General features: G+C 40.6%; 1 protein-coding gene across 1 annotated transcript in view; it reads left to right on the forward strand.

The window, feature by feature from the left end:
- MLH1 (mutL homolog 1) overlaps window positions 1-18,670 on the forward strand; it is a 75,955-nt gene that overhangs the window by 51,948 nt on the left and 5,337 nt on the right. Inside the window, exons 16-18 of the mRNA XM_075586515.1 lie at window positions 6,209-6,373; window positions 6,666-6,758; window positions 8,051-8,158. Coding sequence (XP_075442630.1) covers window positions 6,209-6,373; window positions 6,666-6,758; window positions 8,051-8,158 — 366 coding nt within the window. The remainder of the gene's footprint in view (window positions 1-6,208; window positions 6,374-6,665; window positions 6,759-8,050; window positions 8,159-18,670) is intronic.

The raw sequence follows: 18,670 nt of genomic DNA on the forward strand, positions 1-18,670 counted from the left end.
GAGTGTCCTTAAACTGGGGTATGCCTGTAATGGTATCTCGTATCCCTATGCACTTTAGCCTCTACATAGCTCGGATTTGTCATAGAAACTAGTAACAGAATTTCTGCACTTTCATGCGGTGACTTGTGGCTCTGAGCATTACTGACCTGCTTTTATAAAAAAAATAACGATCAGTCCACTTTTTTTTTTTTTTTTTTTAACTTTTTAGTGTTGGTTAAAAGTTAAACATGAGAAGTAGTCTGTAGGGGTGTGAACAATTTTAATTATTGTTGGGTCAAACGTTTTGGTCTCTAAACCAGGGGTGGGTAATTATTTTGACTGGAGGGCCACTTCACGAACTGTGGTAAACTTTGCAGGCAACACACTTAATGTAGTTGCAAATGTTTTAATAACTCTACCCCCTTCACTCTTCTCTTCCCCTCCTCTCTCACTCTTCTACCCCCCTCCTGTCTCTCGAGACTCTTCTACCCCCCTCCTTTCTCACTCTTCTCCTCTTCCCCCCCCCCCCCACCTCTTTTACCTAGCGGCCGCAGGAGCCCACCCAGGCGGCGATTGCCGAAGTCTGGCCGACTTGGTGGGTTACCGCTGCTATGTAAGGCCTTGTACCACAACTAGGGCGGGGAGACTCATACAAATGCTCAAATTCTTACTTGCTTCAGCGAATTCCCCAATTTGTTGCTGGCGGTCTTCTGGACTTGTGGCAAAAATAACAATGTCATCAGTAAATCGTAGGTGACTCAAATATTCACTGTTGATTTTGATTCCCTATTTCCTCTCGATATACTGTAATGTTTTGAATAATTCTTCAAGTGAAAAGCTTTGGTGATATGGTGTGTCCCTGACACACTTCCTTGCTGATCCTTATCTTGCTTGTATCTTCGTGTAATCTAATGGTTGATGCGGACTTCTCATAAACTATTAAATCATAGTCCTTAATGTACGCATGCGTTCCTTAATGTGTCAAGCCGTTTTCTTGGTTAACATCCGACAGCCGGACTTCCAGGTGGCATAATATAGCATATCCTGCATGTTTTCTCCAATAAAGTCCTCAGAGCCAAGGTTCCCACTGTCTCAACAATCCCACTCCCCGTCCATGTCCTGCAGTTCCTGATCGTTGCCACGATCGCTGTGGGAAGATTCGCTCCGAAGGAGCCAAGTATGGCGATAACGTCCTCTCCGTAAGACCGACAGCGTCCCCAGCAACCCATATTCCCATGATGAAGGGGAAAACACACATGAAGAAAACGCACACTCCATGTGTAAAATCAATGAGACATTTTAATTATCTGAACAAATCTAAAAACACTGCACTCACAAACGCTGCATAATTTTGAGCTATACTCATGCTCTGTCACTGCAGCAGACGCGGTCTTTATCTTGCGCCGCACTCCGAGATGCTGACCGCACTTCCGGGGACCGGAACTAGTGGAAACACCTTGTGATCGAGTCCTCCGGCAACCAATATCTCTTATGTCGAATTCCCCTTTGGTTTCGCGCCTGTCCCCCCCAACTCATCCAGCGTGATTGTAGAGGGAAAAGAATGGTCACTACGTCCTGAAGCACCGATCACAAGCGTAATGAATTAAAAGTTCTTTATTACAAAAAGCTGGACATCAAGACACAAGCTCTGACGCGTTTCATCCCGTGCAAGGGACTTTATCAAAGATACTTGTTACATACACCAAACACATATATATAGGTACAAACAAAATCTGATTGGTCTATTCTAGACGCAGACTCAGCAGGTATCAATCATCACAATGAGTGGCGACTCCCATGTGTAGTATATTAACCTCTGCCAGTCTGGTTGAAAACATACAAACATATATATACAATAGACAATGTGTATACAAAAAATTTTACAATATGATTAAAAACAACGAAACATGATGTCAAGCATAATATTAAAAATTAAATACTCCATGGACGTCCAAGAGAAATACAGATGTACAATGTATATATAAATGAAAAATATTCAAAAATAAGAAACTTACAAAAATTCATGACTATTATTAATACTAAATAGTCTCGATAAGTACTATCATTATTATATTTCAATCATCTAATAGATACATAAAGAGAAATCATGAGTTAAAAAATCATACATATAAGATCTTAAACTCAATAGGTAACCACATATATATTCTATATTAATCCAACAGAAAATGTTTCAGCTCCCAATCTGAATTCATTCCAAAAGGGTGAAGGGAGTTGAGCATGTATATCCAGTACATTTCTCTTTTGTTTAACCTGTTTTCTCTATTGCCGCCTCTTGGGTGATGGGGTATATGTTCAATGGCAGTAAAGGAAAAATTACCAATGCCTCCCATTGGACATTGGGAGAAATGCCTGGATACTGGATGTATTAAATCATGCTTTTTTATTAACCGAGTATGTTCAGCTATGCGTAATCTCAATGATCTAATTGTGCGGCCCACATATTTGTGGCCACAAGCGCACGAGAGAACGTAAACCATCCAGCGTGATGACTTAGCAGCATGTGACGGCTTTCTTACGCGTTTCATGTGAACTTAAAATCCTCTGAAGTTATCATTCACTTACCATTCACTGGTATAATCCATGGTACATAGCTTACGCCTCTATTATTTACATTGGGTACACCTCACATATAGTGCAATATTTACATACTTAATTGGTATACATAATTCTCCTTTGGTCATTGATATAAATGAAATAAGACACTTGCACTTTTCAATTAGCACGTTCAATATTAGTGTATAGGGCACTGTCTATCTATTTTCATGAGATATATAGACAGATATAGATATATATCAAAAAAGTTGCCACCTTGGATTGCCTCTTTTAAAAAGACCAAGTCAACGACCAAAAGTAAGATTGGTGGAGGAAATCAGAACACTTGTTGGAGCAACATGGAGAAAAATAGGTCAAAGAGAGGGGGAGGGGTGTTATTTTATATTGCAGACACATTACAATTTACACTGTTAAATTGCCCACCAAGTCCACCCTCTTTTGAAACTCTAGTTGGCAAAATCTGCCTCCCCTTTTCTAAGCCCATCTTGCTTGCTGGCATCTACCGCCCCCCTAAAGCCCCTCTACAATCCCTGACTGATATCACCCAATTTCTTGGCTCCATTTCCTCTCTGAATGAGAAGAGTGAGCTGCTAGTTCTAGGGGACTTCAACTTCAATTGGCTTGACCCTAAAAACCACAAAATCCAGATACAACTCAAGTCACTTAACCTATCGCAACTCATTTCCCAACCCACACGGATAAACCTGAAATCGCATAACCATTCCTTGCTAGACTGGATTCTCTCCTCAAACCCCAGCAGAATCCAGTCCTTTGGCATCCTTCCTGATATTTTCAGTGACCATGCAATAGTGTACTGTGTAAGGAAAATTAAACCGCCCCATTCAAGCCCTAAAGTTCTCCTCACTAGAACATTTAAAAACTTTAACCCACAACAGTTTCTGGATGACCTTACCAACTGCCCATGGCACAGAATCGATTTAATTCCCGACCCCGATTCTGCGCTCGACTATTTCCAATCCGAGTTCTTAAAACTCTGCGATACCCATGCTCCACTACGCAAAATAAGGGTACGGGGGGCCCACCTTCCATGGGTTACACCTGACCTTATAGCACTCTACCAGTTCAGGGATACCTTGTGGAAAAGCTACAAAGTAACTGGCACTACCAAGGATCTCAATCACTACAGATGCATGCGGAACATGTGCACAAGGCAAACAAGGCATGCAAAAGCACAATATTACGCTGACAATCTCCACCAAAATACATCAAACCCAGCAAACTTCTGGAAGGTTATCAACAACATATTCCAGCCTCCTAACCATCAACAACCAAGTAATATCACTAAGGGGGATATTACTCTGACAAACCCCACTGACATTGCAAATGCATTCAATGATTACTTTGTGGGGTGTGCCACTAACCTATTAGCGAAACGCAGCACAAACCCCAAACATGAATCTCATCCTGGGAGTATCCCTACAGTCCCACCCCCTTCCAACACTGCCCACAATTTTCAATTTAGCCCAGTATCTGAAGAGGAGATTACACAAGCGCTCCTCAAACCAAAACTAAGCAGCCAATGTGGACCCGACTTACTACAATCTAGGTTCCTACGACTTGGTGCCCCAGCCATTGCCAAACCAATTGCGTCCATAGTCAACTCTATCCTGTCTGCAGGCCATATCCCTAAGACCTGGAAAACTGCCAGAGTTGTCCCAATCTTCAAAAGTGGGGACAAAAACACTGTCTCAAACTACAGGCCAATCTCACTTCTCCCAATTCTATCCAAAGTAATGGAAAAATGTGTCCACTCCCAATTAAGCGATTTCTACACCAAGACAAATTTCCCTAGCCAATTCCAGTCTGGGTTTCGTCCCAAACACTCCACCGTAACTACCCTGCTAAAAGTTTGCAATGAAATCCAGTGTGGAATGGAACGGGGACAACTCACTGGAGCAGTATTCCTAGATTTTGCAAAGGCTATTGACACAGTTGATCATGTTATCCTGCTTAAAAAACTTCAGAGCTCTGGAATAGGGAAACATGCTTTAAACTGGTTTCAGTCCCACCTATCAGGAAGATCCCAACATGTGTCCATCTCAGGCTCTAACTCCAACCCCCTGGATATCACCTGTGGTGTCCCGCAAGGCTCTGTTCTGGGGCCCCTACTCTTCTCAGTGTTCATTAATGATCTTCCCACAGCTTGTAAGGAAGCCTCAATACACATGTATGCAGATGACACAATCCTATATGCACACAGCCATAGCCTCTCTGACCTTCAACACATACTTCAGTCTGACTTTTTGAGACTCGAAAACTGGATTTCCCAAAACAAACTGTTTTTAAACGCTGACAAGACTGTAACAATGGTATTTGGGACCAAGACTAAATTTGTAAAGATTCCAGTGACTGAGCTCCTGATTAGAACCAACGCTAACACCACCCTAACACCTGTCACTAGTTTTAAATACCTGGGCTTATGGTTTGACTCCCACTTAACATTCGGGATGCACATTGATACCCTGACAACCAAGACGTATGCCAAACTAGGGGTACTTTACAGGAACAAATCCTCCCGAAGTCTCCTGGTCAGAAAGCGTATTGCACAGCAGATGCTAATGCCAATTATTGACTATGGAGACATAGTATATGGCTCGGCTCCTCAAACCCACCTTAGCAAACTTGACACCCTCTACAATTCAATTTGTCGTTTTGTTCTCCAGTGCAACTATAACACACATCACTGCGAAATGCTCAAAGAACTAGATTGGTCATCACTAGAGTCTAGGCGCAAAGTTCACCTTTCCTGTCTCACCCTCAAATACTTTCTGGGCAAGCTACCCAGCTACCTGAACGAGCTCCTCACCCCTACCACATGCAGCACCTATCACCTGAGATCTGACTCCAAAAGACTGCTCATGGTCCCAAGGCTCAACAAAGTATCCGGACGTTCCTCCTTCTCCTTCCGTGCACCCCAAAACTGGAACAACCTACCAGAGACTCTCACATCCACCACCAGTTTAAGTTCTTTCAAATCTAAGGCTGTCTCACACTTTAATCTGGTCTGTAATTGTTTCATACGCTCATAATATATATTTTCTTTAACTGTGCACGCAATGTCTTGTATATAATGTATACCCTGTTCATTTATGTAACTGTATTTGTAACCATGTAGTATTTGTTTTACTCTGTGCACAGGACATACTTGAAAACGAGAGGTAACTCTCAATGTATTACTTCCTGGTAAAATATTTTATAAATAAATAAATAAAAGAGGCTTGCAACCGTAGTACGTGGAAGGTCATTGGTGGAGGCCTTCATCCAGTGGTGGATTGATGGATTCTCTCTCTCTCTTTCTCTCTCTCTTTCTCCTTGACACACCTCAGCATGTACAATAAATGAAATGTTTTGCCATGTATCAAAAAACTGTGTATATTGTGTCCATACAAAAAATGAAATATTGTGTTTTTTTTATTTTTATGGACATGCAATATACACTGTTTACTTACCTGCATGGTGCTGCATTTTTTTCTTCCAGTTTGACTCAGAGATTTTCTGGCCGTGTGTGTGTGTGCACATCACATATACCAGGAAGAAAAATATGCCTGTTTTCATCTAAGTATCGAGATCTCTGTGATCATACACATTGACACAAGTGCCATACTTTATTAAGTCTGCTTCTAAATGTTGTCAGGAGTCGGCTCCACTGTATGACTTGGCAATGCTAGCCTTGGATAGCTCTGACAGTGGATGGACGGAAGAAGACGGTCCCAAAGAAGGTCTGGCGGAGTACATTGTCCAGTTTCTCCAGAAGAAATGTGAGATGTTGAAAGATTATTTCTCTCTTGAAATTGATGAGGTGAGTGCTAGTATTTGTGATGTGGATAGCTATTTACGATGATATGGGAACAGTCGTTGCTCCTGGTAACATTGAAGTGGAAAACATGGGTGGATTTCTTAAACATACATATATACAGATATAGTCAACTTCATTGTTCTTTTGAAGAAGATCTGTTGGGCCATATTACAGTAGGCTGTGCCAGCATTGTCATTAAATCCGATGGAAATGTTTTTGTAATCTTCTGGACAAGGAAACGTAACGGTCACTGTGGACAGATTTATAAGTTCCTCATTGAACTGTCCCTTCACAGGAAGGAAACCTGACAGGATTACCACTGTTGATCGACAACTACGTACCACCAATGGAAGGATTGCCGATGTTTATCTTGCGCTTAGCCACGGAGGTACTTATTGTAGGCTTGGGGGTAATTCTGTATTGTCTTAAGCAGCCGGTCACAATGCAATTGATCTAAAAAAAAAAACATTCGAGTCGATATTTTTGTATTTATTTTTTTGCGATCAGGTGCCTTGGACCATAAATAATTGCCCCTTTAATATATGAGTATAAAGTATATTTGTCTTTAGAGTGAAGTGTAAGGGAGGGAGACTTGCATTTACAGCATTATATAATGCATGTATACTGTACAGTGTATCCTAGCAATTTATACATTTTTTACTTTACAAAGTAAAAAAAAAAAAAAACTGTAAAAAATTGAATAAACCACTATTTTGGAATAATAAAAATAGGTTTAAATATACTATCAAGATTTAAATAATAATACTGAACATCATGCTACTAAAATTCCTGTAGATAATGTTATCAACCATGAAAACAATCGAAAATATAGTAAAGACGGACCATAATTCATCCTGTAAACACTGTATGTGGCACTATGATGTGATGTAGATAGACAGGTAATGGTGTCGACTCCATATGGGGATGGAGGAGGGGGGGAGTAAAGGGAATAAGAATAATGCCCAATGGTAAAGAACAAACCCTGAATATGCACAGCAATCCCTTACCCTCCTCCTATGTAATCCTCCTGTTCTGAATACACTGCATACACTCCTGTACACCCACTGGCTGCTCAAAACAGTATAGATACTTAATAAGTACGTATTATACTCACTACTGTGATATTGTTCGTCTCGTATGGCGTGCTTCACTCCCAAGATGAACAGCAACAATAGAAAAAAACTGGAACGAGCACTGCAAGAAATCCGGGCTGGAGGCAGGGTTAAAATAAAGGCGAATTTATTTCAGGCATGATGCCTCAAGACATAGCAGGCCTGCTGTTTGTTATGTCTTGAGGCATCATGCCTGAAATAAATTCGCCTTTATTTTAACCCTGCCTCCAGTCCGGATTTCTTGCAGTGCTCGTTCCAGTTTTTTCTCATTTATTTTTCTTTTTTTTTCTTTTATTTTTTTCTATTGTTACATCATACAGTACACAGAATAAAAATAGCAAAAAGTCTTAACTTGTAACCAGTCAAGAAAACAAATAATATATATTAAAGGTTAGGAAAATCATTTTAGAAAACCTATATTTGTGAGTGATGAGAAAACAATTATCACAATATTTCATAAACGGGGACAGACCATTTGAAAAACGAGTTTTATTTTCGTTAATTAAAGCAGTACATTTTTCAAGGTTAACATTTTTCCAAACGTTGTCACTTTTTCTCTTCTCCGCAGGTGAACTGGGATGATGAGCAGGAGTGTTTTGGAAGCTTCAGCAAAGAGTGTTCCATGTTTTACTCCCTGAGGAAGCAGTACATATTGGAGGAATCGTCCAGTCCAGCGGTAACTGGTTTAATTTATTCTATGAGGGCAAGAAATGTCTGCTGCTGGTTATTTTCACACTCTTACAGCTGTGAAGCAGGGGGTCCCCGAGCTTGAACGGAGTTAATGTCAGCTCCGGGGACACCCCGGTTTCGCAAGATAGTTATTTGTAAAGATAGCGCCAGTACATCCGCATATTTACCGTCAATCCTCCTCTTGCGGGACGGAATCGGCGACTGATGACGTTGCAGCTTCCTATTTGCCTATATAATGCGGGAGATTTAAACCACTCATTGGAGGGGATGGTACCTGCGCTATCCTTTACATGTATGTATCTCGGGAACTAAGGGGTCCCCTCAGGCTGGTTAACTGTGGGGACCCCCTGCTTCATTTCCATTTAAGGGGGGGAAAAAAGGGGGGGGGGGGCGGTGGGAAAAAAATAAGAAAAAAAATCAAGCAGTGGGACTGCATCTTAAAGAATCAAAAAGTACACCCAACATATTCTTGAAACAAATAATTCGTTGTTAAACCTGCTATTTATTCTCAGTGATGAGAAATAAGAAAATGTGTTCAGTTTACCGCAAAAAAATTTTTTCCTGTACTCCACAATTGCAGTGGGCACTAATTGCTCCTCCCTCCGCATAGGTAGGACAGGAAACATCTGCAGGGACTTAGTATATTTTTGTCACGGTAGCTTATGACAAGATATAATGAACACCAAATATCTGGGTTGAACTGAACGAGGCTTAGATATAATAAAATATATTTATTCCTTAAAAAAGGTGAACACAGCAATATAGTACAATTAACAGGCAAGAAGGTAACACTTACTTAGGGTTGGGGGATGGAGAAGTATCAGCTAGCAATTCTCCAGCAATCCGGTGACATCCCAGGTGGAATCAGAAGAACAACTAAAAACTGTAGGGTTGACACAGTTTATATACCTGTGTAACCCTATTCTTAACATTGAATACAGACTATTGGTGAACAATTATCTGTATCCAATCCCTAACGTGGAGACACAGATTAACCCATGCCCCCCAGCTAATTAGCCCATGTGTACTGGGACTTTATGGGTATCCCCATAATTAAATCAGGGGCGACGACCAGTTTACCAAATGAAGTATCTGCATTGTTTGTAGGTGTAGACATAACACTTACAAACCACTCCAGTTTGATGATTCTCCACCCTCAGGTAACAATTAGAGTGGCAGAGTCTGTTGATGAGTACTTGGTCTGTTGATTAGTACTTAGTGTAAACAATCCGGGCAGTTAACTTTTGATCACAGTGCTTAGGCTCAATCAGCCGGCTGCCCTTCATGACCTATTAGCATAGCAGATGGTCTGCATTTTCAGAGCAGATCCAAAATACCATACATATATACTTTAATATCTACACATATTAATAAGTTCCATTCTGGTGGGCTCAGTGGGTCGAAATTTGCCAGTTCTTAATGCCTACAGTGACTCCACACATTGGCCAAATATCAACTCTCTGCGACCTCCAGAACTGGAGATACAGAAATGCACTTTAAAACATTAAAATACAGGATTATAATGAAACATGGGAACAGGGGAACATACATTTTTCATGACATGACATGGTGTAAACCACATTCCTGGACCGCAGTCCAATTAACCCCTTGCCTCCCTGGTGAGGTCAGGGGGTGGCCATATGGGGTGCAACCCCTTTAATACCGGGCCAACCCCCCTCTCCCTCTACAATATTCCCCTCCCTTTCCCTGGAGTGGCATTCTTCGTTTCTTCCATAGCTGCAAACATAACTGATATACGTTAATTACAGGGAAGTTATAATATACCCATTGCCATTAGTGGAGTGCAGGGAAAGAAAAGGACGGTAAACTGAATACATCTTCTATTTTCCTCTTCTCCACATGGATATACCAAAGCTCACCCAATGGAGGGAAAACAAGAGGACAAGAATGCACCATTTTTTAGTTAACGGTTCAATAACGCTATAATCGCTTGCACAACTTCCCTGACAAAACTTGCTTCAGCTGAGGCTTGTATGTCGAGCTTGTAGTATTTCACAAAGGTGTGAACGAGGACTAGACTGCAGCTTTATAAATTTGCCTGGGAGATGATTGGGCTTTGAATGCCCATGAGGAGAAACTGCTGTGGTCGAATGTGCCTTTATTACACGTGGGACCCATTTGCCTTTAAGGTTATAGGCAAGTTTGATACATGAAGTAATCCATCGTGATATGGTTGCCCTTGAGGCTTGCTGCCCTCTTCTAGGACCTTCTGATTAGAAATAATCCGATGTTCTGAGTTTTGAATTTGAGTACGTTTACCTTCAAACACCTTACTACATTTAAGCTATGTAGTCTCGCCTCATTAGGATTTGCAGGATTCGGGCAGAATGATACAGTAGATTGATCTCTTGATTGAGGTGAAATGTGGACACAACTTTTGGAAGGAAATGTGATGCAGGTCTTAGGACTGCTTTGACCTGCTGAAAAACGAGAGAACATTCTCTGCCTGAGAGCCTGCAATTGTTCCAGATGTAATTGCTACCACACAATACCGTCTTCCACATTAATAGTCTTAACGTTATTTGCTGCAAAGATCTGAATGTGTACCACACTAGTGAAAGATCCCACGTTGGTACTATACATTTAATTTGAGGACTCTGGTGCCTGACCACCTGTAGAAATCTCAGCACTATTAATGTTATCTTTTCATAATAAAATGTACAAGGCTTTTCTTTCTTAAACCCAGCCTGTAGAAATGCCATCAAGGTAACAGAGGAAGGAATGAAACAGCCGGTGCTTACATTGCTACCTCACTCCTAATCGTGCCAGACACAATAAATAAGAAATAATAAGAAAATCTTAGAGTCTTTCGGAATATTCTCTCTCGGAGGAACTTTGCCGAACAATTTCCGGCCGGGTGCACTCAGCGCTGGAGCTTTCAGTTCTTTTGATCTTTTAGAGAAAAAGTTCCTTGTAAAGAAGTCGGCGATCCCCATGGCCCAGGGTCTCTCCCCGCCCTGCTCCTGCGGGATTGAGATTTACTATTTCCTGACTTAGTGTTGATATTGCTCTGTCGGAACAGCCCTTTTACTTTAATCCATGCTGCTCGGGCAAATTTCTTTGGTTCTGGGTGTTGCATTGCTGCTTGTTTCAGACGTTTCTGAGACAATGAGCGATGCAAAGATAGATCTAATGATATACTCACCAGATGGGGAAACCATATCATCTTTGGCCAGGAAGGTGTCATTGCTACTAACTCATGTCTTATCTTTTTAGGATCTTCGCTATAAGAGGTATCAGTTGGAAAATACATGTTAGATCCAAGTTCCAATGGAACTTAAAGCGTCTACCTGGCTGGCGAGATGGTGGGAGTACTTTGAGCACAAATTTGCCCCGTTCTTGTTTTGATGTGTTGCCATCAGATCTATTTGGGGTTGTCCCCACCGAAGTATGAGCTGTTGGAATACTTCAGTTCGGTTCCCGTTCTCCGGAATGAAGGACAGTTCAGCTTAGAACATTGGCCTTCGTATTGTGGGATCCGGGACTGTGACCTGCTAAAAAAAAAATTAATGAAATGGCGTTTGGCCCATGAAAGAATTGATACTGCCAGAGCTAGATGCTTTGCACTTCTGGGTTCCCCTTGTCTCGCATCATAGTTTACTGTTATGCTGTTGTCTGATTCTTTCCTTCTATTTATGCCTTGAATTTGGTCTTAAAAGAAACAGGTGGGTTTTTTTTTAAACGCACGTAACTAGCATATTTCCCCAGAGGTTGCGGTAGGATTTTGGAAAAATTCCTTGTTCCACTGAAGTCCCGTCTGCTCCCCAACCAGTCTTGCTGGCATCTGGGGTGAGCGTTAACTAGGTTTCTTCCTAGATAGATAAGGTGCTCTGCCAATTCTCCCACCATTTTAAATACCATTTTGTTGAGGGATAGAGACACAATCCTTGGTGTAAGAATCTTGGATCTTTGTTCCATTGATCCCTCAATTTTCTCTGGAGTGACCTTATGTGGAGTCTGGTTCACTCTATAACACTTAGCATTGAAGCGAATTTCCCCAGCGAGGTCATGCAGTCTTTTGCCGAAACCCGATTTAGCTTTGTGGCTTGTATTACCAATTGCTTCATTCTGCTGTGGGTTAGACATGCCCTTCCTTGTTCCATTTTGAATATGACTCCCAGGAACATGCTGCGATTATAGTACGGGTGTGTGATTCCGTGCACTACGAGAACAAAGTGCAGCAACTGATAGGGGCCGGCCATTTCAGGATCTCCAAAACTGATTGTCGAGGCTCTTGTAAAAATTTCAGTTGTCCGTTTCTGGGTTGTGCCCATACAGTAGCAAATTGAGGTACTCCTCTTCCGACCGCATACTGCTGTGCTCACTTAATTTATTGCGAATTTGCCTCTTCTAAAAAATCCTCATTAGGCCTTGACCCCGCTGCCTACTACAGCGTCCGCTGTGGCGGACGCTGCACGGACGAGAGCCCTCCCCTCAATGGCGCCGGGCCCGCTGCGAGGGGGGGCCGCAGCGCTAGGGCGAGAGCTGCTCCTGCTCTCAATAGAATTGAGGGCCATGAAAAAGGCTACTTTGTCCCCCTCTCGATATTTGTTGTTGAGCCAAAGGACTTCGGTCAGTAGGATTTGGCTTTGCTAAGAGGCATTATGTCTGGCTGAGGCATAAAGATTTGTTGCTTCTTTCCTGGGGGGGGGGGAGGCACTTTCCTCTGATACCTCAGCTATTATGTGGTCTAGAGAAGAGAACAAGTTGTTCTTGCAGGATGAACAGTGCGTTTCTTACTGCCACTGACAGGGCCATGCTTCTGCTATATAGGTCTGTTGTCTACTTGATTTGTAATGATGCAGATAGAATTGAGGTTCTCTTGACACTGTTTCCAAAACCTCTTCTAGATTGCCTATCAACATTCTTATGGCTGTGAAAAAGGAGGCTGTTGCTATTATAGGCTTAGACTGCGTCCATAGTGCAGGAGACAGCGCGAGCGATGTTGCTCACAGCAAAAACAAACACTAGGATGCCAATGTGCATGTGTATAGCATGCGACGGGGCGACCCGTGCTTCGCTCGACGACCTTGCTTGAATTTGGCGCACAACGGCCGGGTCACATGAGCGGAACCAGCTCTGTGACGTCACGGCCGTGCCCCCCGACATGCCTCCTCGTCGCTGTCGCCTCTGCCTGCAGGACAGAAATCTCATGCTGCAGGCGAGCGTGACGCCGCACGAATGGTCGTGTGCACGCATTCACTATGGACGAGGCCTTACAAGTGCGATCCGCTGCCAGAAAGGATTTCTTCTGGACACTCCATCCTTCAATCCAATGTGTCCCGAAACACCACGGCATCTTCCCCTGGTAATGTAGCCTTTTCTGCAATACAGGTGATTGCAGCGTCCACCGTCAAGGAATTTTCCCAACTTTTTACGTCTTTGGGAAAATAAGTGATACATCTGGGAAAGTGTCTCTGGGTGACCAATTTCCCATCAGGCTGATTTCCATTCAGTCCCTATCATCAGATGAATCGCAGTCCTACCCTATCTAGGCTTTTTTTGGACCTTCATCTCTTCTGGGTCTGTTTATCCATAATGGAAGACCGTATCCTTCATCCAAGCTAGGAAAGTGAAAATCTGGTCATTGCGCATAATTTCTTTACTGCGAGCACTGGCTTACTAGAAGCCGCACATATCCTCGCTTATTGCAAGCCGCACATATTTATTGTTTTTAAAGCTGATCAGAAGCTAAAAAGTGACCCAATATATGACACAACAATGACTCAAAATCCGTGTCTGCCTTTTAGCCACTCGTTGTATGACGTGATGAGGGGATAAACCCTGTTTTACAGGCCTGAGGAAAAGGAAGAGTATATATGTCTCGTGGTGCTAGTCTGTAGAGATGTATTAAAACCTTTTAAAGTGCAGTGTCAAGTAATCAATTAGGGATCATAATATGTAAAAGATAACTCTATCACACAAGCGTAGAAAGTGTTAAATCCCACTGCAATGTAAGACCCAAAAGTGCAAGTAAATAATGAAATTCATTAATATCAAGTGCAAGGTATCAATTGAAATACAGGCAGTCCTCGTTTTACAACGAATGGCTTATCCAACGCTATGCAATGCATACCTATATTCATTTTTACAACGCCAAAACGGTTTTATCCAACGCTCTTACGACGCTTTGCAACGTTGTTTGTGTATATGTGTGTATATATACACACATATACACAAAGTTGCAAAGCGTCGCAAGAGCATATATAATATATATATTATATTATTCTATATAATATATTATATTATACTATATAATATTATATTATACTATATAATACAGTATATACACTATATAATTTATGTGTGTGCTGCATATCTTATTGCCTCCATAAAATATTTGGTGTATTTTAGTGTTAAAAATGCCTTCAGGAACAAAACCTTTCATTTAAACAGTGTTCCTATGGGAAAACGTGTTTCGCTTTAAGACGTTTCGCTATCCAACGCCATTTTGAGTAACACATTGTGTCGGATAACCGAGGACTGCCTGTAACAATGAATTCAAAATAAATTGAAAAAGTTAATATATCACATAAAAGCAAGATACTTAAATGTTCATAACGGATGCAGCTCCTCTAGCAAAGCCTTCCAAAATAGGCTAGAAAGTAGTCCAGTAATAGCCAGAAGTGTACAATCCTGTATAAAACAAACGCATACACAAAACACCAATGGGAGGAAAAAGGGGAGGGAAGAGAGTAAAAACTAAAATGTCAAAAAATCGATATACAGTATTTAGTAGAAAACGAGCAATTCAGTCACAAACAAATGCTTAAAATAAGCATATAGAACAAGGCTTCTCATGGAGGAGCAGGGATTCTCTGTTGCAGGGTCGCTGAATGTATATTGAAGTATGCTGTAGTCCTGTGTTCTGTCACATCATGGATCCTTGCTGTGTGTCTGCTCACCGGTGCTACAGTATGTGAGCTGTGCTGTATGGGGAGCCGCCCTGTGTATGGGACTATTCCCCCAGCAGCCAGCAGGACTGACAGCAGTCCTATATACCGTATATTCCGGCGTATAAGACGACTGGGCGTATAAGACGACCCCCCAACTTTTCCAGTTAAAATATAGTGTTTGGGATATACTTGCCGTATAAGACTACCCCTCTTCCAACGCACACACCAACCAAATAAAAATTAAAAAAACATCAGATTTCATTTATATATACTTTGCCGGCACATCCTATTCTAACACGGCCACGTTCGGCGCCAGCCCATAATGATGCGCGGAGCAAGACAGGCAAAAGTTAGAATAGGATGTGCCGGCACAGTATATTGAAATCAAATCTGATGTTTTTTTAATTTTTATTTGGTTGGTAGCCTAGCCGTATCTTCCCCTCCCCCTTCCTTTCACCTCGCGACCCCCACACACACACACAATCACACCACACATTCAATCACAAAACATACACATATCACTATACATATATATATATACATATACATATACACACACACACACACATATATATATATATATATATATATATATATATATATAACAAAACAAAAAATTGAAGTAGCGCCGCTAAATTACCAGTTAATTGTAGATAATAATAGAAGAGACAGTAGCTAATATGGTATGCTTGAAGGGGTAGCTAGATAGGGCTAATACACTAAGATAGAGACTTTAAAAGATACAATTGGCAATACAGTCTCTTGACAAACCCTAAAGGAAAAAATTGTAAAAAATCTAAAAAATGTATTTAATGAAAAAATATATAAAAAATTGTCAAAAGATAAAAATAAAAAACCTTCAATACATAAAGTCCTGTTCCAGTGGAAATGTCAATGGTTTCTTGCAGCCCGTTCCAAAGGGATCACCAGTCCCTAGTGATATCTGGAAAAAAGAACAAAAAAGAAACAGGCGCACACCTAGTGCATTACCACAATAAAATTGTATTAAATGAACATAAAATCTATCAAATGGCCACTCACAAAGGTACAGCAAATAAAAGCATTTATGAGATAGGCTCTCATGTGCCTTGCAGCTCAATCACCAGCATCCGTCTGCAGTCAGTGGCGTCGTCACGTGGGTCGCCTTCGTGAACCGGAACCGGAAGAGGGATCTTTCACCTTCAGTGCTCCATATTATTAGTCCCTCCGTGAAACGGGCACCTCAGATGTAATATGGATAAGGTAGCAAGCCGGGAGAGCAGCACACAGGAGCCAAAAGTTTCTCAATCTATCTGCATCAATGTTTGTGGGCAAATGGCGGCCGGATTCTAGCCACGCCCTACGCGTTTCGTCATCAAATGGCGACTTCTTCAGGGGATAACCTTCAAGCATATGTCATTGGTATTTATAGGGAGGTGAACAGCAGGTAGTCAATAAAGAATGAATGATTTGAAGCAGTGGATTGAATCAATATACACCCATACACATGTACAGCTAAAACAAATATAAGCAAATTCTAAGTGTTCTGAGGACCAAGGATTAATGTGCAAATTGCAAATTAAAACAAAATAACTAATGTTAGAAATGGTATAAGTGTGTTGAATATCACTAATGATGTGAATACAATCGGTGAGTGAAATATAACAGGCTAAATTGATAAACAAACAGCACTAAAAGATACATGATAATAATTAGTTGTGAGGTTTGGTTACATTACTGCATTCTAAAGAGTATAATCAAAATGGACTATTAATAACAGAAAATATGAGACAAATAACATATTAATAAAGTTAGATCTGCTGTATATGTACGTTTGTAACATCTCAATTAAGGAGATCATGATTGAATGAGTCATAATAGATGAATGGCTGTATAAATTGGTAATAAAAACACTTTCATTCTCATTTCAATCAATGACACCCAACAAAACAACAAATAGTTACCTGATATATTCCCAGGATGTTAACCCATTATTGGGATGTCAGTAGGGAGTCAGAGGCAGTAAAAAGGTGGATCCAAAGGCAAGGACAGATGAAACGAGAGCAATGGTGGTTTATACTAATAGAGGTGTTATATAATTTAAATGTGAGTGCTGTGTTATGTGTTGTATGTATGAATATTAAAAATATATAGTATATGAATGATGTAAATAATAATATATATATCATAAAATGATAAGGGGATAAGTGATTGTATTAAAAAAGAAGTAAAAATTAAATAGAAATTAGAAAAAAAGGTAAATATGAAAATAAAAATGGAAAAAATAATAAAATAATATGAAATAAAAATAAAGATAATGATAATAATAATAAAAATAAAAATAGAAATAAAAAATAAAAAATAAAAATATAAAAAATGAAAATAAATTGACCATTTGTGGAGATGAATCATAACAGACACGAAAGTCGACTGACCCCTTGGATGAATAAATAGGGCCACAATGACCAGACAGAGGACCATAGCCCAGAGGGAATGCAAAGCATTCAAACCAGACCTCTAGAGAACCACCAAGGGTGTTCAAACTATGGTGCTAATGTCAATGTGGTCATTATGTCCCTTAGGATAGGTAGTATCCAATATGTACATCCAATATGTTTCTCGGGTACATAGTTTCTGAAAGCGATCACCTCCCATATACGAGGGGGGATAAACTCAATACCCATGACAGAAAGGGATTTGGGATCTTTATTGTGACTAGTGCAAAAGTGACGGGAGAGGCTGTGTGTTTGGCACCCATTAATAATGTTCCGCCGGTGCTCTAGGAACCGTGTACTAAGGGCTCTAGATGTACGGCCTATATATTGTGTGCCACATTCACATGAAATAAGGTACACAACATATTCTGTTAAACAATTTATATGATCTATTATTTCGTATGAGGTACCATTTGAATGTGATGTAAACTTGTTGGATTTTGTCAAATGCTTGCAGGTTAAACACCGACCTCTTCCACAGCTAACATTTCCCTTCCTAAGAGCCATATTCTCATTTGTAATCTTCTTGGTTTTGAGTTTACTTGGTGCCAGTATTGTTTTGATACTCCTCGCCTTTCTGAATACAGTTGGAGCATATTCTGGTACTAGATGACCAATAACAGGATCGTTGCGTATAATTTTCCAATGACAATTTAAGATCTTTCTAATTTGGTGAGCAGATTGATTAAATTGTGTAATAAATTTCGGTGCATTATTTGATTTATATTCCTTTTTTCTGCTTTTACACATTGATTCTGATTTGTTTTTAGATTTTTCCAAAAGTGTCTCTCTTTTAATAAGACCTGCATCCTGAAAAGCTTTATTAACAACAGAGGCATCATAACCCTTTTCCAAAAACTTCTTTGATAGATCTTTCCCCTGTGATGCAAAATCGGAGTCCTCTGAGCAGTTGCGCCTGATTCTATAGAACTGGCTCTTGGGCACGTTGTCTAGCCATTTTTTATAATGGTTACTGCCATAGTGTAAATAGCTATTGGCTGACACTGTTTTAAAGTGTGTTTTTGTTTGAATTTGATTTTCTGTGCCAATAAATAGTTCTAAATCCAGAAAGACAATGGTGTTAGAGTGTATAGTATGTGTAAATTT

This window comes from Ascaphus truei, chromosome 2 (genome assembly GCF_040206685.1).
Source record: "Ascaphus truei isolate aAscTru1 chromosome 2, aAscTru1.hap1, whole genome shotgun sequence".
Taxonomy (NCBI): domain Eukaryota; kingdom Metazoa; phylum Chordata; class Amphibia; order Anura; family Ascaphidae; genus Ascaphus; species Ascaphus truei.